The 24,133-nt window shown below is 42.8% G+C and overlaps 1 protein-coding gene across 1 annotated transcript; it reads left to right on the forward strand.

Annotated features, from left to right (window-relative positions):
• The first annotated feature begins 322 nt into the window (after nt 1-322).
• Nucleotides 323-2,108, forward strand: LOC147631844 (pentatricopeptide repeat-containing protein At5g44230-like). The gene is made up of 2 exons (XM_086808372.1): nt 323-737; nt 817-2,108. The coding sequence occupies exons 1-2, from the start codon at nt 660-662 to the stop codon at nt 1,609-1,611; spliced, it is 873 nt and encodes a 290-aa protein (XP_086664498.1). The 5' UTR covers nt 323-659; the 3' UTR covers nt 1,612-2,108.
• The last annotated feature ends 22,025 nt before the right edge of the window (nt 2,109-24,133 follow it).

The raw sequence follows: 24,133 nt of genomic DNA on the forward strand, positions 1-24,133 counted from the left end.
CCGCATGCTATCACCTACTAGCGTCCAACCACCCAGGCAACCAAGCGTCCGATTCGTTCAGCACGCAGGAATTGTCTCTCGCTCAAAAATCCTTACCTGTAGCCAGCCAGACAACAAGCCTTTCTGTTTTGTTGCAGAAAATCTGAAGGGAGCAAGACGTACGCCATTGGATTTTTTCTCATGTCAAGAAAAAAATTTGTATGGTGACAGATTCTCAATCGCCTTTGCTGTTCCGTAGATATGATTTTTCGAAGGTTTCGTAGCCAAATAGTGTTCATCTCAACAAAACATATGCACATTAGCTTATTCACACATATAGTCACTCATATTCCAATATAAGATCACAAATTGGTACATAGGGCAATTGAAATATTATTTCAGGTGATTTGGTTGAGTTTTGTTTCTACAAGGGGTCCATGACTTGCTGCATGCTCTATGCTCTCCCTTCTGAAGGCGGTACGACCGCTCGAGTAGCAATGCGCAGTCAGTATAAATGACTCAATACTAATTATAACCATCTTAGTAAAGTTTAATGAATATATGCGTGGCACCGTCTCCCTCTCGCTTCTCTGTGTGGCAGGCCGATTTGCAAATTATGTACGTAACCATACGTGCCATTTTGGGTACATCCGTTGATGTTCAATACGTCCCCGTAGGACATGCAGACATCACGAGCACGGACGGAACGCTTGTGGTTGAATGATCCCTCGCACTGGTGGGACATCCGAAAGAGCAAAGTATGTGGTGGTTGTCTTGCCTTTCTTGCTTTAATCAAGTGATGATGCTCTCTTGAATGGCCAGATGTGCGTGTTACAGAAAAACCCAAGGGCCCCAGACAAGCTTACCCAGGAGTCGCTATGGATGGATGGCTGCTACAATCCAGGCTGGGCTAAGGATGGATGGCTGCTACAATCCAGGGAGGAAACGAAGAAGCATTGTGTTGTTGAAGGAATGCACAACGCACAAGAAGAAGAGGAAGAAGAAGTGAGGAACAATACTGGTGGTGGTTGGAGGATGCTTAGCTTAGAGGAGGCACTGCCTTCCTTGGAGTGCCTGGAGGAAGGGATGCTGCCCCATCTTTCCGTTGACGACTTTGCACGCATCTTGCACAACTGCAGGAAGAAGAGAGACCGAGCATATGCATTCCGCTTGCATGCCTACATGTGCAAAAGCGGGCTGGAAGCTCACAGATCACTGGGGAACTACCTCGTCCCAATGTTGGTCGAGGTTGGAAGCATGCACGATGCCCATCAGGTTTTTGACACATTGGTGTATCGGAATGAGTGGTCCTGGAATTCCCTCATCACTGGTTATATCAAATGTGGGAAGCTAAGGCATACTCTTACCCTGTACCAAACAATGCAAAAGGATGATTCTGTAAATCCCACTCAGCAAACTTTTGTGGCCTTACTGAAGGCTTGTGCGAAGCTGAAAGATCTGGAAAGAGGCTTGGAAATACATGCCAAGGTTTCCAGAATCAGGTTGCTCAAAACAGACCTTTTTGTTGGCAGCACCTTGGTTGATATGTATGCTAAGTGTGGCTCGCTTGCTATAGCACAGAAAGTGTTTGACAAGCTTCCAATTCGAGATGTAGTCTCATGGCTGCATTAATTGCAGGGTACGCTGAACATGGGCATGGTGAGGAAGCACTCAAGTGCTTTGAACACATGAAACTTGAGGGTGTCTTTCCAAATGCTGTCACATTTGTTTGCAGCTTGAAAGCTTGTGGCAGTGTGCGAGCCACAGACAAGGGCCGCGAAATACATGCTCAGATAGAAAGACAAGGGCTGTTGGAAAGAGAACTTGCTGTTGGCAACACCTTGGTGGGTATGTATGCCAAATGTGGCTTGCTTGCCATGGCACAAGAAGTATTTGACAAGCTTCCAGCTCGAGATTTAGTTTCGTGGACGGCACTAATCGCAGGATATGCTGAACATGGGCATGGTGAGGAAGCACTCAAGTGCTTTGAACAAATGCAACTCAAGGGTGTCTCCCCGAATGCTGTCACATTTGTTTGCAGCTTGAAAGCTTGTTGCAGCATAGGAGCCACAGACAAGGGCCGACAAATACATGCTGAGATTGAAAGAAAGGGGTTGTTGGAGACCATAGTTACCACGGAACGGGAACGTTCCGGGAACGTCGGATGCTAGAACGGGAGCGGGAACGGGAACGGGAGCGGATCGGGAACGTCACGGAACGCCACGTCATATGACATGTCAGCATATGACACAAAAAAATGTAACTTTTTGTATACGGATAGCCAAATATGCTTCCTAATATTTGCTCCCCCAAGACATGAACATACATTTCTGCAAGCAAAACACACCCCCCCCAAAATTATTTATTTATTATTTATTATTATTATTATTTTTTGCGGAACGTTCCGACGTTCCGGGAACGTGCCTTCGCCCGGAACGGCGTTCCGGCGTTCCAGGAAGGCGGAACGACGTTCCGTGGTAACTATGTTGGAGACGGACCTTGTTGTTGGCAACACCTTGGTCGATATGTATGCCAAATGTGGCATGCTTGCCATTGCACAGGAAGTGTTCGACAAGCTTCAAGTTCGAGACCTAGTCTCTTGGACCGCACTAATGGCAGGATATGCTGAACATGGTCAAGGTGAGGAAGCACTCAAGTGTTTTCAACAGATGCAAGTTGAGGGTGTCTTTCCAGATGCTGTCACATTAGTTTGCAGCTTGAAAGTTTGTGGCAGAATAGGAGCTACAGACAAGGGCCAAGAAATACATGCTCAGATTGAAGGAATTGGGTTGCTCAAAGAAGATAATTTTGCTGGCAGCGCCTTGGTTGATATGTATGTCAAATTTGGCATGCTTGCCAAAGCACGACAAGTGTTTGACAAGCTACACGTTCGAGACGTAGTCTCATGGACCTCACTAACGGCAGGATATGCTGAACACGGGCATGGTGAGGAGGCACTCAAATGTTTTGATCAAATGCAACAAGAGGGTGTCTCTCCAGATATTTTCATGTTTCTTTGCTGCTTGAAACCTTGTGGCAGCTTAGGCGCTACACACAGGGGCCACGAAATACATGCTGAGATCGAAAGAAAAGGGTTGTTGGAGAGAGACCATGTTGTTGGCAACACCTTGGTTGATATGTATGTCAAATGCGGCTCGCTTGCCATAGCAGCACATGTGTTTGACAAACTTCGAGTTAAAGACGTAGTCTCATGGAGTGCATTAATTGCAGGATATGCTGAACATGGGCATGGTGAGGAAGCACTTAAGTGTTTTGAACAGATGCAACTTGAAGGTGTCTCCCCGAATGCTGTCACGTTTGTTTGCAGCTTGAAAGCTTGTGGCAGCGTAAGAGCCACAGACAAGGGCCAAGAAATACATGCTGAGATTGAAAAAACAGGGTTGTTGGAAAGAGACCTTGTGGTTGGCACCGCCCTAGTTGATATGTATTCCAAATTCGGCTGGCTTGCCATAGCACAACAAGTGTTTGACAAGCTTCCAAATCGAGATGTAGTCTTGTGGACCATACTAATCGCAGGATATGCTGAGCATGGGCATGGTGAGGAAGCGCTCAAGTGTTTTGAACAGATGCAACAAGAGGGTGTCTCCCCAAATGCTGTCACGTTTGTTTGCAGCTTGAAAGCTTGTGGAATTTTACAAGCCATGGACAAGGGCTTAGAAATACATGCTGAGATTGAAAGAAAGGGGTTGTTAGAAAGAGACCAAGTTGTTGGCAACGCTTTGGTCGACATGTATGCTACATTTGGCTGGCTTGATAAAGCACATCAAGTTTTTGACAAACTTCCAGTTCAAGAAGTTGTCTCATGGAATTCCCTAATTGCAGGATATGCTGAACATGGGCATGGTGAGGAAGCACTCAAATGTTTTAAACAGATGCAACTTGAGAGTGTAGCCCCGAATGCTGTCACATTTGTTTGTAGTTTGAAAGCTTGTGGCAGCATAGGAGCCCTAGACAAGGGCCTAGAAATACATGCTGAGATTGGAAGAAACGGGTTGTTGGAAAGAGACCCTGTTGTTGGCAACACCTTGGTTGATATGTATGCTAAATGTGGCTCGCTTGCCAAAGCACAAGAAGTGTTTGATAGACTTCTAGTGCGAGACGTAATCTCATGGAATGCACTAATTGCAGCGTATTCTGAACATGGGCATGGTGGGGAAGCGTTGAAGTGTTTTCAACAGATGCAACTTGAGGGCGTCTCTCCAGATGCTGTGACATTTGTTTGCAGCTTGAAAGCTTGTGGAAGCATAGGAGCCACAGATAAGGGCCAAGAAATACATGCTGAGATTAAAAGAAATGGGTTATTGGAGAGAGACCTTATTGTAGGGACCACTTTGGTTGATATGTATGCTAAGTGTGGCTTGTTTTCTAAAGCACAAGAAGTTTTTGACCAACTTTCAGTTCGAAACATTGTCTCATGGAATTCACTAATTGCAAGACATGCTGAACATGGGCATGGTGAGGAAGCACTGAAGTGTTTTGAAGAGATGCAACTGGAGGGTGTCTCCCCGAATGCTATCACGCTTGTTTGCAGCTTGAAAGCTTGTGGCAGCATTGGAGCCACAGACAAGGGCCGAGAAATACATTCTCAGATTGAAAGAAAGGGGTTGTTGGAGACAGACCTTGTTGTTGGCAACACTTTGGTTGATATGTATGCCAAATGTGGCTCACTTGCCATTGCACAACAAGTGTTTGACAAGCTTCCAGCTCGAGATGTTGTCTCATGGACTACACTAATGGCAGGATATGCTGAATGTGGGCATGTTAAGGAAGCACTAAAGTGTTTTGAACAAATGCAACTTGAGGGTTTCTCTGCAAATGCAGTCACATATCTTTCCAGCTTGAAAGCTTGTGGTAGCATAGGAGCCACCAAGAAGGGTCGAGAAATGCATGCTGAGATTGAAAGGAAGGGTTTATTGGAAAGAGGCCTTGTTAGCAACACCTTGGTTGATATGTATGCCAAATGTGGCTATCTTGCCATAGCACAGAAAATGTTTGACGAGCTTCCAGTACAAGATGTTGTCTCTTGGACTGTACTAATTGCAGGATTCGCTAAACATGGGCAGGGTGAAGAAGCACTTAAGTGTTTTGAACAGATGCGACTCAAGGGTATCTCTCCAAATGCTGCCACGTTTATTGGCAGCTTGAAAGCTTGCGGCAGCATAGGAGCCTTAGAAAAGGGCCAAGCAATACATGCTGAGATTGAAAGAAAGGGGTTATTGGAAAGAGATGTTGTTGTTGGCACCACTTTGGTTGATATGTATGCTAAATGTGGCTTGCTTGTTAAAGCACAGCAAGTGTTTGAGAAACTTCCAGCTCGAGATGTTGTCTCATGGAATTCATTAATTGGGGGCTATGCTGAACATGGGCATGGTGAGGAAGCACTCAAGTGTTTTGAACGGATGCAACATGAGGGTGTCTCCCCGAGTGCTGTCACATTTGTTTGCATCTTGAAGGCTTGTGGCAGCATAGGAGCCATAGACAAAGGCCAGGAAATACATGCTGAGATTGAAAGAAAGGGGTTACTAGAAAGGGACCTTTTTGTTGGCAACACCGTGGTTGATATGTATGTCAAATGTGGCTTGCTTGGCATTGCACAGCAAGTGTTTGACAAGCTGTCAGTTCGAGATGTAGTCTCGTGGAATTCACTAATCACGGGATTTGCCCAGCTTGAAGAAAGTGAAAATGTCTTCCATGTCTTTGACAGAATGGTAGGAGAAGGTGTAAAACCAGATCGGGTCACCTTTGTTATTGTTCTAAATGCATGCAGTCGCACAGGTCTATTTAAGAAGAGCCAGATGTATTTTGAGGTCATGAGCAAAGACTTTGGCATCATTCCAAGTCTTGAGCACCACAATGGCATGGTTGATCTCCTTTGCCGTGCAGGCCAATTAGACGTCGCAGTAGCAATGATAAAGAAGTTGCCCTTCTCTCCTAATCTTGTGGTATGGCATGCTAACCTTATCTTCCTTATCGCCTCCGGATCATGCGCCGGCTCCTTCTGCTTCGCACGTCTCCTTGCGTCTTCTCTGCAGCCTTCACCGCCAGCTGGCTCCTCCGTAACGACTCCTTCCTCCTCCTTTGCCCGCTCTGGAGCTCTTAGCTTCGGCCCAGGGATTTCACTGACGTAAACGAAAACCTGTGAACATGTTAATAACATATGTTAATAACACAAAAAATCTTGTGATCACATGTTATATTCACAAAGCTTTCACAAGAGCCTAAAAGAATTATCTTTGTCGGGCATAAAAAATCTTCTTAGGTGGCCACTGACCTGCTATTATGTGAAGATGGTAACATGAGAACATGTGAATAGCTTATTCCCATGTGTAGCCAAGCGTTTAAGGGGTTCTCAAATGGCAAGTGACCTGTTATTTTGTGAACGGTAACATGAGAACATGTGAATAACTGGTTCACATGTGTTATTATCACAAAAAATCTTGTGATCACGTGAATATTAAAATCCCTGCTTCGGCCTTCAGCAGCGGCCACCTACCCACCTGACCCCGCCAGCAGCCGAAGCGCCAGCCGCCTCTGCTTCGCCGGCCTCTCTTGCCTTCTGGACCCTCACAGCTGCAGTCGCTTGGGCCTTCGCCTTCGCAGCTGCCTCTCGCCGGCCGCCACGTCACCGTCTCTTTCGGCCAGCCTTCACTTTCTTTTTTCGGCCAGTTCACCAGCTTGGCACCGCCTTCTGCTTCGCCGCCTTCACAGCTGCACAACACTGCCGGACCTCTTCACGCCTCCTTGCAGTCCATCTTCCTTCGCCTCCCCACCTTCTCTTCGGCGAGCTCGGCAGGTCCTTCGCCAGCTGCTTCAGATGCCGCCTCACCTCCTTGCAGCCTCTCTTCCTTCCTCCTTGCCGCCGCCTAAGGTGCAACCTTCAGCCACACTTCCTACGCCTTCTTCGGTCGCCTTCTACACGGCCTTCTCTCTTCTTCGTCTCCTTCCGCCACCGCCAGCAGCTCTAGCTCGGCTGCTTCGCCGGCCATCCCCTCTCCTCCGGCCACCTCCACACCGGCCTGCACTCTTTCCACGCATCCGTCCTGCCTTCTTTTGCTTCACTACCCAGCAGCCTCGCTGCCTCCACCTTCGCTCTCAACGTTGCTCTTCTCAGCTGAGGCTCACCTTCGCCGGCCCAGCTGACTTCTCTTCGCAGCCTCCGCCTCCTCTTGCTCTCTACGTGGGCTACTACAGCCTGCAGATAAAGAGAGCTAAGGTTCTGAATTAATAAAACTAAGGCTAGTGGCTATCTATAACAGGTTAGCTATTTATAGTGGCAGTTATCACTCTTCGCTATCGCCACCTTCCAGCCTTCGCAGCTCAACGACCACCTTCAAACTTCAAAGCCTATGGAGCTTGCATAAGCTATGGAAGAGCTTAGCAACGCACCCAATAGCATTCCGCAATGCTCCATGAGAGCTACAACCCGTCACAAATGCATGGTTTCTTTGTGTGTTTTTTAAAAAATATAACAAAAATAAAATTTGCGACCTTATCCGGCCCCTCCTTTGTCTTTGTAATCTACTTTTTTTCTCTTCTAATCTCTAGCTCCGAGATTCCACACTCATGCTAACCCTAAACCTAAAAACAAAAAGAAATAGTGGTAGTAATGCAAGCTTCTCAACCGGTTTTGAGCTCCCCGACAGTGGCGCCAATGGAGAGACGGAAACTCTCTCACTTGTAGCATGAGTAGTATGATCCGTGTGTAGCTCAATCCAATGGGATTTGCATCCCTTTCGGAGCTAGAGATTCAACCCGTACCGGTGCACAAAAGCTTATCCACAAATGGAGAGAATGCTATGAACACCACTACCTTGACATAGACTTAACACACACAAGCTCAATCTTGCCATTACTCATTCACTCATCATCTCACTCATTCATGCATCCAATACAAGAAGAAAGCTAAGCTAATGCATACACAAGCTCAAAGCATACTTCATTCTCAAGCTCTTACTTCCCTAGCATGCACACAAAGGAATATAAATGAGAAGAGAGAAAAACCTCATATCATTGCATGGAATTAGAAGAGCTTTGCTCATACAATAATGTAGATGGGGAGAGAGAAGAGCTTGCACCTCTATGAATAAGAGGGAGAGCTAGTCTCAAGAGAGCTCAAGCATAAGTTTAGCCCAATGTGTCCATAAGCTCTCAAATGAGCCACTTTTTATACTAAAACTCCTAAAACTCCCAAAACTTTCCATGTGGGATTATTCTCAAGCCCACTCCCACACTCATCTACAACTTGGAACTCTTTACAAGAGCCCTAAATAAGAATGTCAAGTCTCTTGTTTTCCTGCTTGCATCTTTTTGTTGCATCCTTGCATTGATCACCACTCGTCACGCAACACCCCCCTCCTTGGAAAAATTTCTCTTCTTGTTTTGTCGGTCTTTTTTCTCACCAAATGCAAAGATTCTTTTCTTCCCCAATCTCGATGATGCCTGGGCATGAGTCTTCTTGCCCTATCCTGAAGTTGCTTGGCTGCCCTGTTTGAACGTTGGATGTTCTTGGGGCTTTCCCATTACCTCCTCTTTGGGTCCTTCCTCCTTTTCCTTTTTAGCTTGTGCTTGGGCCTCCTCATTAAACTCCTCATTAAACAAGGCCATTAGGTATGGGCCAATCTTTGTTTTGGTTTTGTGCCTGGTTAGTTTCCAATTTGTTCATTCAAATTCTGGTACGTGACCTCTGTCCATGCCACTCTTATTCTGGCTTCGGCTGCCTTCATCATTCCAAAAGTTTTTTTGGACATACAGTATGGTTTATGTGTGATATTCATCATCTCCACCATAAAATGCATGTGCTTCTATTTGTCTTCATCTACCGTGTCGGTAATCTTGAATTCCTTGGCCCTACCCTCCAACGGGTCGAATCCCCTGCTCAAGTCCTCATTGTTCACCAGCTTGATCTTGACCTCCCCCTCGGCCAGCAAAATAAACACTTCAGCTACATCCGAGGGGTCAAAGAACTTCTACTCACCTGATGGTAGAGTGATGACATTTGACTTTTGAAGCTACTCCAACCGCTCCGTAGCTTTGAAGTTGTGTTGGAGATCCTCCCATGGTAGCTCCACAAATTGATTTAGTCCCCTTTTATCCAACCAGTCGGCATGCTTACTCAAATTCCACCATCCTGTAAGATGAAAGAGACCTAGGGTTAAGGGACATAAGGCAGGGGTGGTAGCAATGTTTATCATAGAGAATGATAGAAGCATAGCGTAGTAAAGAATTTTTGCATAATGACATGCAAACTAGGGCGTCGAGACAAAGAAAGTGATATGATTTCCACCAGCTGTTGTCGTGTGGTGCATGCCGCCCTTGGTATGAGCATGAGTGCCTCGTGATATCTCCATGATATTCTCAAATTCTTTTTAAAATCTTTCCATGAGTGCCCACTTCTTGAGATGCAAGGTCATTAATTGCCAAATTGAGTAGGGGTGACGATGATTTGACACATTTTCCCTTCCATCCATGTATCCTTTTTCAAGGCCGCAATCTTGATTTTTCCAGCACCTCCACGCTATTGCCCCAGCAGGCTGGCACCTTGTTCTCTGTGCACACTACAATAATATTTACATGGGTAGTGCCTAATTTTAGATATTATTCTTTTCTATTTTCATACTCTCTAGAATCCTATCTGACTTCGACATCTTGATTCGGACACAAGTTTCTCCAAATCCAGACACATGTTTCTAGCATCCGTCCATAATAAGGCTTTAGCCTATATCCATTCACTAGTTTCCTTAGCCTTTCACCATCCAAACTTGCTAGCTCAAAGGTTCCTCTCCCCATTTTTCTAACAATTTTGTATGGACCCATCTCATTTTTAGCTTTTTGGTGGGGTCCCATTCTTGAAAATAAGGAATTCATCTCCTTCTTCGAAGATCTTAAACTTTGTGTTGCTGTCCCACCTAGAGCTTTCTTCTCTTTTGTACAATTCTCACCATCCATGCACTATACAGTCTCCTTTCATCTAGCCGAAGGAGTTGGTCAATTCTGTGCAACTCTAACTCTTCCGAGGAGAGTCTCTGCCCAACAGCTATCTTGAGGCTCTGTGTGAGGAATTGCATGGGCACTACTGCTTCCAGTCCATACACCATGCTGAAAGGTGTAAGTCTCATTGCATTCTTGTAAGCTCTTCTCCATTCCCATAACGTTGAGTCCACCCTAGTGGATCCTGTTTTCATTCACCGTCTTGACTAGAATTCCCTTCAGGATTTTGTTGGTGGATTTCGCTTACCTTGTTGTTGCCTGCAGGTAGGTAGTAGACTATTGAGTACTTATGTATGATCATACGTGAGCTGACCTGCTACCACCATAAATGACTTGCTCTCTGGAGAGTCATCTTTTTCCTCTAATCTCTGGACATATACTCCAGAAAGGACAAGTCGGAGAGGAACTGTAGCATCTCATCATACTAGCTAGTTTTTCTACATCTATGATGAAGAGCTGAGCATTCCCAAAGTCATCTTCCACCCCTTCTAGATGTTATCTTGACTCCAGTATGGACATGAAATCTGCTACTACGTGCTTGTTTCCTGGGGTGTGCTTGATAGTGAACTCAAACTCTTGTAACAATAGCATTCATCTCACTAATGTTTCTGCTAGGTCTGCTTTGTTCACTAGGTACAAGAGTGCTTTGTGGTCCACATGAAATTCAAACACATTTCCTAACACATAGTGCCTAAATTTATTGATCGAGTAGGTCATCCCCAATGACTCCTTTTCCATGGTGGAGTAGTTCTATTCTGGCTTGGACAGTCTTTTGCTTGCATAGTAAACTGGTCGAAACCAGTCCTCTATGCGCCTCTTACATCAAAGAACTACCAATGGCAAAAGCAGAAGCACCAACAAATACATGGAACACCAGATCAAAGTTCACCTGTTGAAGAAGAGAGAGGAAGTTAAAGCAATTACAAGAAGCTGATGTAGCAACAAACAGCTCCATAGATCTCGCATCTCCAACAGTAAACAGGAGGCATGCCTGTAGGCAAGGCAGGAGGAGACTGATTCAGTAGCGAGACCCACACATAATACAAACAAAGCCTCAGCGTAATATGCAGAGAAACACCTACAAGAAAGCTTGCTACACACCTCATAGCTATCACCGAAGCTGAAAAGGGAGAAGAGAGACTTCTATCTAGTGACAACTATACTCACGACAGACAATATTTCTAGCGCTTCAACTGCAAGCAACACTACAAGAGCAAAGGAAGGCAAGAAGGCATAGGCACTATAGATCATAGTGCAGCAAGAACATTTGCATCTTAGTGGTCATATGTAGTGGGCACCTCTCATATCAAGGTGTTATTGAGATCTCTAAACGAGATAGGCGAGATGGAGCATGCTACCTTTACAGCAGCTAAAGGGTAGCAAAGCAAAGCTAGAAGATATGAAACATCAGTTGTATGAGGTATTTGTGGTGAACTTGCAACAAGCAAGCGATGGCGAGGGGGCAGTACTTAGAGAGAAGAAGAAGGGCCACGACCAGCATGGCAGATAAGAAGTTGATAAAATCTGTAAGGAAATTAATTAAAAAATTTAAGCTCCTAAGGTGATAAGAGATGTTCACACACATAAATTAAAATTCATGAAAATGGCCTTTTTAATTCAGGCATCACACAAATCATCATGGGATTTACAATATGTCATTGTAAGTGAGATATTCATCAACAAAATGTTTTCTACAAAAATATGTAATCTTTGTAAATGCTACCAATATGAGCAGGCAATTTCATGACCAAGAGTTGAAAAAAATGTAACCATTGATGAAACCCAACCAAATAAGCACACGTGGAGTAAGTGTGTGAGGGAAAAGAAAGAGCTCCTGAGAAAGACATTGGGAAGAGCCACTAAGCATCCACAAGCAAAAGGAATAAGCTAAAAGCCTCTGAGTCCAAGGTGGAGAACAAGCCAAAGAGCCCAATAAATGAAGGGTACCAATGGTGCTAGTGTAAAGAAATTCCATGGCTCCTAACTCCTGGTTGTAACTCCACTCTCCCAGTGTGTAAAGTGGTAAGAAAAAGCCAACATTGTAGCTCATAGAGAAACCTAGAAGGACCGCTTCAACCATATGAGTATGGAGTGTAGGTAAGGTCAATACATGTTAGGTGTAAGACACTTATCACATTGAGGGCAGGTCTTGAGAAAAATAATGTGTGAGGTTGGAACATAAATAGAGCAAGGGGAGGAGCATGCACATTAGAAAGAGAAATAGACTATGGATACATTGGCAAAGGTTGATTTGTTTGGTCATTTGTAAAAGGTGAAGTCAAAGTTCAAAATGGTATCACATGGAAAGTGCAAGGAGGCACATGTAGTGTGAGAATTTATGGACACTTGGCTGGCACTAGGGTAAACACATCTTGTGAGTTGGGAGCTCCATGAGAGCTATAAATAGATGTACTTGGATCAAGATAATGAGAAGAGATTATGGAGTTTATGAGTTTGTTTTGAGTTCATTGTCTTGATTATAGTAGTCCTCAATTAAGTATTAATTATATTCTTCTTTCCTATCATGGATTTGTTATTTTACCTTGATCCACCATATCTTGGCACTTGATCCACGTATTTCAATAGACCTTGGCTAGATCTACTGTCACTCCTTCTACAGATACAATGTGCCTTAGTAGGGATCCACTCGTGATAGCAAAGGTGCACTTGACTGGATTGAGGCTCAGTCTAGCTTCTTTGCACTTCTCCACTCACGTCATAAGGTGTGTTATGTGGTCTTCTTTCTTTCTGAACACATTGAAATAATCCATGAAGACCCTCATGAAGGTGGTTAAATATTCATGGAATATTTCTTGAACATGGCTGGAGCATTCTTCAACCCAAAAGTGATTACGTTGGAGGCGAAAGCCCCCCATTGTGTCACGAAGGCTGTTGTTTGCTTATCCTCTGGAGCCATCTACACCTATTTGTACCCATTGAACCCATCCAGGAAGGAGTATCTCTCATGAATAGCTCCCGCATCCAATAGAGAATCTATGAATATGGTAGCGGGAATGGATCTGATATGGTGGAGGAGTTTAGTTTGGGGTAGTCTCTATACAAACTCTGTGCTTCCCATTCTTCTTCGGGATAATGACTATGGATTATAGCCATTCTGCTCTGTCCACTGGATAGATGAACCCCACCCTTAACAACTTATCAATTTCTTCTTTCACCTGTTTGGTATAGTTAGGGTTCATTCTATACTTCCTATACTACTTGATAGGAATTGCATCCTCCTTTAGGCTGATCTTGTGCTGGAAAAAGCTAGGATCAGTTCCTTTCATGTCTGAGTAGTTCCATGCAAAAAATGTCATTGTAGGATCTCAATAGCTCTAGGAGTCTCCCTTTGAATTCTTGATTCAGTTTTACACTGACTCTGACTATTTTGGGCTCCTGATCATCTCCCGGGTTTACTTCCTCAAGCTCATCTTCTTGAACTTTGGTGTTCTTCCTGCTCAGTTGTCCTTCCTCTTTATTGAGAGAAATCATGGCCTTTTCCTGCTTAGCCTTCCTGCTTAGCCTATATTTCTACTATACTATCCTGAGTGGCCTTCTCATCCTCCTATGTCCTTTCTTCATTCATGAGGATCTCAAGATCAATGACTAGGACTTCTGGATCATATCTCTGTTCAATCCGCTCAATGTCCACCTCAAATCTTTTGGGATCTGCTCTTCCTTGTCATCTTCTACCCCTTCTAGGTAGTTTAAGCCTTCTGTGTGCAACAGTCTACATGCTAGATTTAACTTGTATTTTCTTGCGAGAGCGACCGAGATGCACACCTTCTTTTTTCCTCTCTAGATTGTGATTCTATTTGGCATTACAGATTGAAGCAGATTTTGAATGTAATTTACGAACTAGATTTAGCATTTAGTGCAATGTGATGTTTAGTTTCATCTTTTTGATGTCCTTCCACAGGTCATATTCCTTCATGGAGTTGCTGCTTTTCTCCTTGTCTCATAGTAGGAATACCTTGGTCTCTGTACTTCTTCATCTTTCTTATCCTCTAAAATAAAATCCACACATATCTGACTAATCCCCCTTTTCTGCTTACATACGAGTACTACCCTTTCTTCAAGAAATTGTTACAAGTTTGTTACAAAACAAGAAGGCTGAGTTTGTTGTATACGGCAGTCAGTCCATATGGCAATCTGGGGCGGCACAGCCAAATGAGCCCATTGTCTGCCAACACATGTATATCACTATGCATAATGATATACATCGATGCCATCATGTATATATGTGTTTGATACATCATCATGTATATATGTGTTTGATACATCATCATGTGTATGAGTGTCAATACATCATCATCATCATAAGTTTCCATGTGAGGAGAAAAATGGGCCCCTCCTAAATGCAATGTGTAGATAGAAGAAATGTAGATGAGATGCTGTGAGAAGGATTCCAGGTGGTGGAAGGTGGCGTGTGGCAGCCATATGAAAAAACATGTGTAAAAAGGTGACTCATGGAAGATGAGCGGTGTAACAATCTGGAAGAATCAAAGGCGGCGATGCGAGTTCAAGAAGGACGATTAATTTCTTCGGTGGGACTCTTAGGGAGAAGGTATCATGCAACTACTAGAGAGAGAAGGTGAGTAGATTGCAATGGAGTGGACTCCTGCACGTTGGTTTTATCTATGGAAGGTTGTAGACAGAAGGGCAGCACTGTGTGAGAAAGCCTATCTAGATCAAAGCAAAGGGAGGTAGAAGATCAGAGAATTGGCTAAGAGGTGTGTCTCTTAGATTCTCTATACAAAATCTCTCTTAGAGACTTGGCCCAGGTCAAAAATGATTGACAATAGTAGTAATTGTTGGGTATCTGTTGATGTTGTTATCTGAGAAGTTTCAAGTCATGGATGAAGATGATGTAGTGAAGAGTTCATACTGAGGTCTACTTGTGGGGAGGACCCCTGAAAGTTTTCTGTGTTTCTCTTCTTTTTTCTTGGAGCCCCAAAGAAGTTTTTGGATTTATCTGATGAAGATAGAAGATTGGATTGTATCTATTGTGAGTGATACAGAGAGTTTTGTTTGATGTTTTGTTATGGCTAAGGTGTTGTTTTCATAGAGTTCCTGAAGGTTGAATCTCTGTGTGAGACAATCTGAGAACTAGGGAGCTGATTTTGAGTCAAAATTAGTTGAGAAGGTACAGAGTTAGTTATGTGTCACAACTGAACATCAATATCATCCGCGCTGAGAGTAGAAGGTTGGCTTTGTCTTGTCTGAGCTTGGGTGAAGTGTTTGTGAGTCACAACTGACTGTTTAAAGACTGCCAAATGTCAGTTGTCAGCAAGCAGAAAGGCTAGTGGGAATAAGGTATTTTGGTAGTAGCTATGAGTTAGTTGTTGCTGTCAGACAGAAGGTTTATTGTGGTGGATCTTGGTTTGGTTTAAGAGGTTTGAGGGTTTAGAGGAGTCTAGGGACACAATGAAAAGGAATTCTGACCCCGTTGGGTCTAATTGGTCAAGCACAATCAAATTTGGGTCAGAATAAGGTTAGCTATAGTTGGTTGTGAGTATTGAGGGTGATATCTCTTTGAGTCTAAAGATGCCTTAGAGTGAAGGAAGGTCAGAGGAAGTGTGTGTGGGGTTTTGAATCCAGTTTAGTCTTTTGAGTCAATTTATTGTATTTCAGACAATCGAGTTTATCTTAGTTAGAGAAATCGGAAGGGAGTCAGGGATGTGTCAGAACAAAGGGAAATTGACTAGTTTAGAGATCTTCTGAGAGGTAAGATATTGAGGTGATCTGACATTGGAGGAGCATGGAGGACCTATTTTGGACTGGGGTGAGACATCAGGCTTTAGGAGGTAGAATTGGCAATTTGTGCATTAGTAGCTGAAGAGGTTTCTGGTCAGTTGGGTGTCAGGTAAGGTCAGCAGAGGTTCTTAAGAGAAAGATAAGAGGTGCTGGAGGTCAGATTTGACCTAGGAGGACAGTTGGCAAAGGGGCAGCTAGACTAGATAGGGAGGTTGTGAGGGTGTTGAGAGGATTGTAGAAGTGTCTCGAGTAGTCAGCTAGAGGGTAGAGGACAGGAGTTGAGCTAACTGTTGCCTTGGAGCCAGGATTTGAGTGTCCCCTAGTTCTGTTCCTCTTACATGCTCTTCTTATGTGCCTATTGGTGGTGTATAGAGGCCATCACACCCAGCGACCACACATGTTTTTGGTGCCCCCAATGAGGATCATGAAGGCTCTGATCTAGGCAATCCATCTAAAGTTTGACTCAAGCCTTAGTGAGAATAGAAAATTTTTGGCATTTTCATGAGATGGTTCAATATATTGACAAGAGATGTAGCTCGGAGGATGATAGGAGGAAATCACTCTTCCTTACACATGGTTTGAAGGAGTATGCCCTCTTGTGGTGGAAAGACTTACATGGTGCTGAGACCAAATGCAGCTGGAGGCTTCTATTCTCAGCTTTCATATGTAGGTTTAAAGTTAGTGATGATCAATATGCAACATGGTTGGATGTGGAAGACTTGATCCACGACGATAATGAACCTGTCAAATGACTTTCTAATTAGATTTGAGGAGCTTTGGTTTGATTATATTTATTTCTTTGATGAGATAGATCACGTGCACTTTCTTTGATGAGATAGATCATGTGCATGAGATGCTTCAACTAGTAAGCTTCATTCAAAGCTTGAATGACAAGTTGCAAGATAGGGTGTTGCATCAACAATGCCATATGTAAGTGGATGCAGTACATCATGCATGTTACCAAGAGTAAGAAATCTTGAAGAGGAAGAAGCATGCTAGAAGACACAGCCTAAATATGAAAGAAGAAGGGGTTTTTTTGGAGCAAAAGCAGGTGATTGAGGAAAAAGGAGTAGGTGTGGTTGATTAACTAGTAAGCTTCATTCAAAGCTTGAATGACAAGTTGCAAGATAGGGTGTTGCATCAACAATGCCATATGTAAGTGGACGCAGTACATCATGCATGTTACCAAGAGTAAGAAATCTTGAAGAGGAAGAAGCATGCTAGAAGACACAGCCTAAATATGAAAGAAGAAGGGGTTTTTTTGGAGCAAAAGCAGGTGATTGAGGAAAAAGGAGTAGGTGTGGTTGATGATCTTGGAGTGTGTTGGTCTACATATCCAACAAAAGATGGCGCATTAGTAGTCACAAATGCTTCAAATGCATGCATTGTGTATGAAGATATGTTTGATGGTGGATTGCATGGTTTACTTGATGATTGAATATGGAGATGCTTTTACTTGATGAATATGGAGATGTTGAGGTTGCATACAAGGAGTTAAATGAGTTTCAGGTTGCTATTGAGTGTAAAGACTTGGATATGTTTCTAGTTGAGGCATTGCAAGACTTGGTAGTGTATGAAAGTAAGAGGAAGACACCTCCATATGATAATACCGAGGGATATGATGTGGTAGATTCTAATGATGATGGCAACCTATTGGATGACGTTTTAGATGACCTTTTGGTTTTAGATGCTCATAGGAAAGAGTGTGCTAGCTGTGAGGCTTGTGATTATGGAGAGGCTGTTTTCCATGCTTTGGCTCAAATTCACACTTTTTCTCTATCAAAATTGCCTTTCTATGTTGACATAGGGGTTGATGATGTTAGCACGGACCATCAGTCATATGTGCGTGAATACATGGATGGAGGTGTGGATAGTGATGTGGGTGTTCCGTTAGATGACGCCTTGGAGGGTGTATTTGTTTTGTTTAAGGGACATGTGGGTCTAGATGATGGTGAGCAGGCTAATGCTGCCCAGATGGGTATTGAAGAGTGTGTTGGGGATGAAGAGCTTCTAGATTCTTTGAGCGGATTATGGGAGGAGGAGATTGAGGATGCTGACTTGGAGATGCAACAGGTTGTTGACTTGCGGTGTTTGGAGGATAATGTACAAGTTGTTACAGGGATGCTTTTTTGTAATGATGAGGATGCATTGGGGAAAAGTAATGAAGATCTAATGGAAGTACAAAGAATGGAAAAGTGTTCTAAGTCAAATAAAGAACTCAAAATTGACAAGGATGAGGAGCCAAGAAGGGAACTGGACAGTAAATAAAATGCTAAAATACCAAAGTGTGCATGAATCAAGGCTAGCAATGCACAAAACGCACATTGCGTGTGAACAAACCCAAACGTAAATTGTTTGAATAAAACCCACAATGTGCAAGGACATATGAACAAGTGCTAATGATGTGCTAATGCATGTGACACACCTTAAAACCATCATTACGTGTAAACAAGATGTGCGGTCATGGTGCCTGTAAATTAGCAAAAAACGGTAGCTCCAGTAGGCAGTTTGACGTTTTTTGTTGATGGGCTGAAGCACAAGGGAGGTGGCTATGTATGCTCTATGATGTTTGCTGAAATACATTGTGTAGGTTTTCTCCCTTGTTTTCTTCGTAGATAAGCCCATTGGTAAGCTTCACACCCCCTCTACGAGCAAGCTTGTGAATGGTGGCCCCCTAGTTTCTTTGTAGATGAGCCCACTAATATGCTTTACACTTCCTTTGTGAGCAAGCCTATGAATGGCTGGCTTGGTGACGCCTTGAATGTTGTCGCATCACGCATATGCTCCTCTGCGAGCAAGCCTCCGAATGGTGGGCTTGGTGATGTCTCTTGGCTCCCCCCTTGTTGAGCCCCTTGCCTCCAACTAATGGGACACAAAATTTAAAGATTGATAGAGTGATATTCTCTTCAAATGTCTAATGTCTCTTGGCTCCCCTCTTGTTGAGCCCCTTGCCTCCAACTAATGGGACACCAAAATTAAAGATTGATAGAGTGATATACTCTTCAGATCTCTATTTGTTAAGATTCATGGATCAAACTCCCTGATGACTGCCGTCGTGATGCCAGATGGTGAGGCAGATGTCCCTGCTCCTCCAGAACCCCAATAAGTCTGAGCCATGGCTCTCTGCTCTGGAGTCATGGACGAGAAAAAACCATATAACTGGTCGGGACTCATGCCCTGAGGTGTAGGGTTAAATGAGAAATTAGGACTGTAGACGGCGGTGAGTCATCATCCATGGCCTGTTGGACAAAAAACCATATGACAAACTTGTGCGAAATGAAAATTACATGATGAAAGAACCATATGACAAACATTAACAATGATAAAGAACAATGGTAAACCATATCACTTTCACCTGCAGTCTATGTGTTGGGTCATAGAATTGAGATCGTCCCTCCCCACCTTCTACTAATAAACGTCAAGTAGTGCAAGCACTAGTGATTATGACGGTAAACATTAACAATGGTAAACAATGAAAGGACCATATGACAAACATTAACTTCCCTAAACAACAATAGTAAGCCATATCACTTTGCACCTTCAATGTCATAAAATCATCAAATATGTCATAACTATTTGCATAATCATTAAGATACATCATTTTAAAAATCATTATCTATTCTATCATCCTCATTAAGATCAGTAGCCCCAAAGAGATCTATTTCTATGTACATTTCAGCATCCTCATCATTAAAAGTCCCTTGATGAGGCTGTCCTCATCATCTATGTCTTCTTCCTCAACAGGTTTTCCAGCTTCATTGGTTTGCACCTCTTCTTCCTCAATAGATTTCCCAGCTTCATTGGTTTGCACCTCTTCATTTGGATCTTGCTCTAGTTGCTCCTCTTCATTTGCTTGCTCCTCTTCATTGTTGATATCGGCTTGTTCTTGTTGCTCCCCACCACCCTATGAATCCACATCACCCTGTTGTAGCTCTAATTCTTCACAAATTTGCTTACTGCGGGGGGCGACTTGAACCACAAATAGCCAGCGTGGATCTTTTGGATCCGCTTTAAAGACAACCTGCTCACAATGCTCTGGGCGCACACAAAAGTATCTCCTTGTTCTTTATTGCTAACCATGGCGGAAGATTATAATTCACAAGGAAAACAGGCCATGTGCTCCATGAAGAGCTCCGTAAACCAAAAGGGTTTACACCATCCATTGCTAGGCCAAGACGGAGGTTACGAGGATCTTCCCTAAAAGCCGGCCATTTCTCTTCAATGTGTCTCCATATGCGGGTGAATCAACAGGCACACGCATCACTTCATCTGTGGATTGAGTTGTGGTATGCCATGTCATCAAGCTTGCTCACCTGAACATGCTTTTTATTCTTGGGATGATTGGAAAGTGCCTAAGAACCTTTACTGGGACAGCTTCCCCGTGAGCATCTTCTCTATATCTGTTAGAGCCACAATGGGGACATTTTTGCAAATGCTCGTATTCATAGCGAAAGAGAATACAATCATTGCGACAAGCATGAATATTATTGTAATCCATGCCTATGGATTTCAATAACTTCTTGGCATCTGCACGAGATGGAGGCATCTCGTTGCCATATGACAATATCTTGTCTTTCAAAAACCTACAAGTATGGCAATATCTGATCGTTACTATTAAGATTTAGTCAAATACAAGTTGAAATTTTATCATTCCAACATTAGGTGTAATCTCCATAAATCACTTACTTGAAGAGTTCAGTGACACTTGTATTAGACCATCCAAAAATTGACTGTAAATTTAGCATTGTAAGAGATGCACGCAATACAGATATCTTGGCACAATTGTATAGTGGAAGGCGTGCAAGTTTACACAGTTGCTCGAGAAAGGCATCCAACATTTCCTCCATTGGACCTTCTTCCATTCCCTCGAGTGCTGTTAATTGAGCTCCATCTGTCACTCCCTCCTTCGATATTCTCATCCTTTGTTGGGGACAAGAATTCATAGGTGCAATGTTATCAAGATGTGGTTGCACACTTGCTTGGTTGTACGATTGAAACCGTAAATTTTGTAAGCGCTCCATTGGAAACATGCCAGCGTCATGAATATGCTAGTTGCAAATCCTTCGTTTAACACACTATTCTCTCTTCAAGATTGAGAGGCTCCATCTAGCAAGATAACATGTATATGTAGCTCATTAAATGCAAATCATTACGCATTACACAAATCATTAAGCATTATGTAAACCATAAAACAGGGCTTCTTTTTCCCAGCTATGAGGGAGATTTTAAAAATAACATTTAAAGTGTCAAACGGGCTTCTTTTCCCCAGTCGTTGAGGGAGATCAAGTATACATTAGCGATGTTTAGGCATATACATTAGCTTATGGATAAGTCCTTTAGGCATATACATTAGAGTATATACATATAGACATAGCGTTGACATGCATGTCTTAGACATTAGATTTCAAGTCGAAAAAGAGACCGAAACGCCTTGGGTATGCGCCAAAAAGAAAATCTCTCTCTCTCTCTCTCTCTCTCTCTCTCTCTCTCTCTTGCAAAGTGTGTGTGTGTATGTGTAAAGACAAATAAGCACATACATTAATTTCTTATGCACTCACATATATGCTAATATTAGCATATATGTACATAAAATAACAAGCTTGCATACTCATAATTTCAATTAATAATTACAAATTGAGAACAAATTAAAACATAACAAAAAGAGAAGTAATAAAATAACATAATTGGTAATGTGCTTACCTCTCAAATGTGGATTGGATAGTGTGTGTTCGAAGTAGATCTGCAAGCTAGGACACACATGGGAGGAACAAACCTACACACACATTGCATACATTAGTAATAGATGCACATACACAAGCTCTCTCACTCTCTACATCTCTCACAACACACACATACAAATCCTCTCTCCAAACATAATTAAGAAGGTAAGAAGTAGGATGGAGAGAGGGGAAGGAGATATACACACACATCACACATTTACCCTAATTCTCTCCACACACACACACACACACACACACACACACACAAGAAGATGAGGAGATGGGGAGAGGCAAAATGCCCAAGGAGAGAGAGGAAGATCTACACACACCCTTCACTAATTCTCTCCACACACACACACACACATCAAGAGTGGGTCGAATGGAATAAGGCGAACGCCTGAGGGAGATGAGGGGCAAGACACGCATACCTTATCTTGACATTCTAAGCCTTGCAAAATAGAGAATGAGAGGTTCTCGGCTGTAAAAAAGTTACGGGCGTCAGTATCTGTGTCGGAATATGCATCGGAATATGCGTTGGTATCCACTACGGTATATGCTACGGTATAAGCAGGCATCGGTATCTGCATCGAAATATGCCACGGTATAAGCGTCGGTATCTGCTACGGTATATGCTACGGTATAAGCGTCGGTATACTCCCTTTTGAAAATTACCCGCCCATACTCTTTGCCTCCAAGTTTAGGACGTACATACCGAAACGCTCGACATTTGCGTCGGTATTCTAGCATCAGTATGCCCTAAACCTCTAGCAACTGCAAGTGATTCATAAGGTTCTTTGTCAACACTTTTTAACAATATGGCAATAGATTCATCTTCCTCGATGACTTTCTTTAATGCACTAAGTTGTTGCTGCTTGATACCTTTGAATTTATTGATGTGTTGTGCCATGGTCTCAGTCTCCTTCTTGTTGAGCTTGTAAAACTGCATGAGAAGATTGATCTTTGAGCTCTTTGAGTCAGTGCTAAAGATCTTCTTGAGTTCCTGCCATGCCAACTTGGTAGGAACTCAACAAGATCTTGTTGAGTTCCTGCCATGCCAAGTTGGCATCAGGATGCCAACTTGGCATCCTTGATGCCAGCAATGTGATTAATCACATTGTTATCAAGATTTTGAGTGATAAGGCCCAATGCTTTGTTGTTTTGAGGTGGCTCAACCTCCACTTGTTCATCTTCAATACGGTGCTAGAGCCCCTTACCCATAAGCAAGTACATGGTCTTGATTTGCCATGTAAGAAAATCCATCACCATTAAATCTTGAGATGACTTCTACATGCTCCATGATGATAAGGGGCTCTTACCTTGAGTTTTGATTTTAGTGCTCAGGCAGTGTCTAACTCTTACACAATAGATTTGCAAACTATATGCTAGAGATAAACTCAATACGATGAAAGAATCACTTAAGTTTGAGAAATGCAAGTGGTTGAGATTAATTTTGATGTAACAAAGAGTTTACCACAATGGAATAGCACTCTAATTTTTCAATTTTGCCTTTGATTAAGCACAATTTCTGCAAAATGACTACTAATAAGTGTTAATCACTATGATTAACAGAGCTGAAAAGTGGAGGTTGAAATTGAACACATTGGTAGTGCTTTTGATGGGACTTTTTACTTTGCCTTATTGCCCTTGATTAGTTCTTTTGTTTAAAACTAAAAGGAAGCTTAATGCTTCTTAAAAAAATGGCAAAAACGACGAATAAGGGAAACTAGTTTTTTCCTAACCGGCTCGTATACTACATGGTTTTAAGATTTGGAATATAAGAAGCTTGTACCAAGTACTAGATAACCCTAGAATGGCTTGGTATAGTTCTGCTCACATGCAGCAAATGAGATGAATCACTAGTGATAGCCATACATCGAAAATCGAGTTGAGGAATGAAAAGATTTCTAATTCCTCTGGTACACCTCTTAGCAATGAGCTAAGGAGTCTCCTTTCTTTAAATTAAGCTAATTCAGCTTAAAACTCAAGCATAATTAGGTTACAAGATTGAGACTTATACTTATAGAGAGGCTTGAGAGTTTGCTACATTTTGCATTTCTTGAAATGGTCCATTTTTGTATGAGGAGAGTACAACAAGGCTATGATAGCTCATGTGGGATAACTTGGCTAGGTGACTTGGCACTGTGGCATCACTCATTTCAACACTATCCTCATAATTAAGGATTTATTCCACACACTCTCTACAATGAAGATAATGATCCCATAGATGCACTAGTCCTTATGGAGGAGCTTGTTCTTCCAGGATGCTTTCTTCAAGCTAGAGTAATTGGCAAGATTAGAGCAGTATGTGAAGATGACCCTGAATTTCAAACTTGTAAATACATTAAGGAACTCCTCCCCCATTGATTGGCTTTCATTTTCCAAAGTGTGTAGTAATTGGGGACAAGATTAGAGCAGTATAACAAGATGACCCTAAATTTTGACCTTGCAAAGACATTAAGGATCTTCCCCCCACATTGGTTGTCTTTTGTCTGCTGCCCGAAGCGTGTGAGGTATCTCCTCCTCTATTTTTTTTGTTTTTGTGTTGAGGTAACTTGTGCTATTGTTGGAATGCCAGTGAGAGACCTACATAGTTGACTACCTTGTAGATGCTAAAACATGGATCACAGGCATAAGCTCTTTTATTTATCCAGTGGCATAGCCAAATGTGT

Source organism: Cibotium barometz, chromosome 14 (genome assembly GCF_041138505.1).
Source record: "Cibotium barometz isolate CiBa-2024 chromosome 14, ASM4113850v1, whole genome shotgun sequence".
NCBI lineage: Eukaryota > Viridiplantae > Streptophyta > Polypodiopsida > Cyatheales > Cibotiaceae > Cibotium > Cibotium barometz.

Coding starts and splice junctions, on each gene's coding strand:
- LOC147631844 (XM_086808372.1), top strand. CDS start 660: ATGCAGACATCACGAGCACGGACGGAACGCTTGTGGTTGAATGATCCC. Junction 738..816: donor GGGACATCCGAAAGAGCAAA/GTATGTGGTGGT, acceptor TGCGTGTTACAG/AAAAACCCAAGGGCCCCAGA.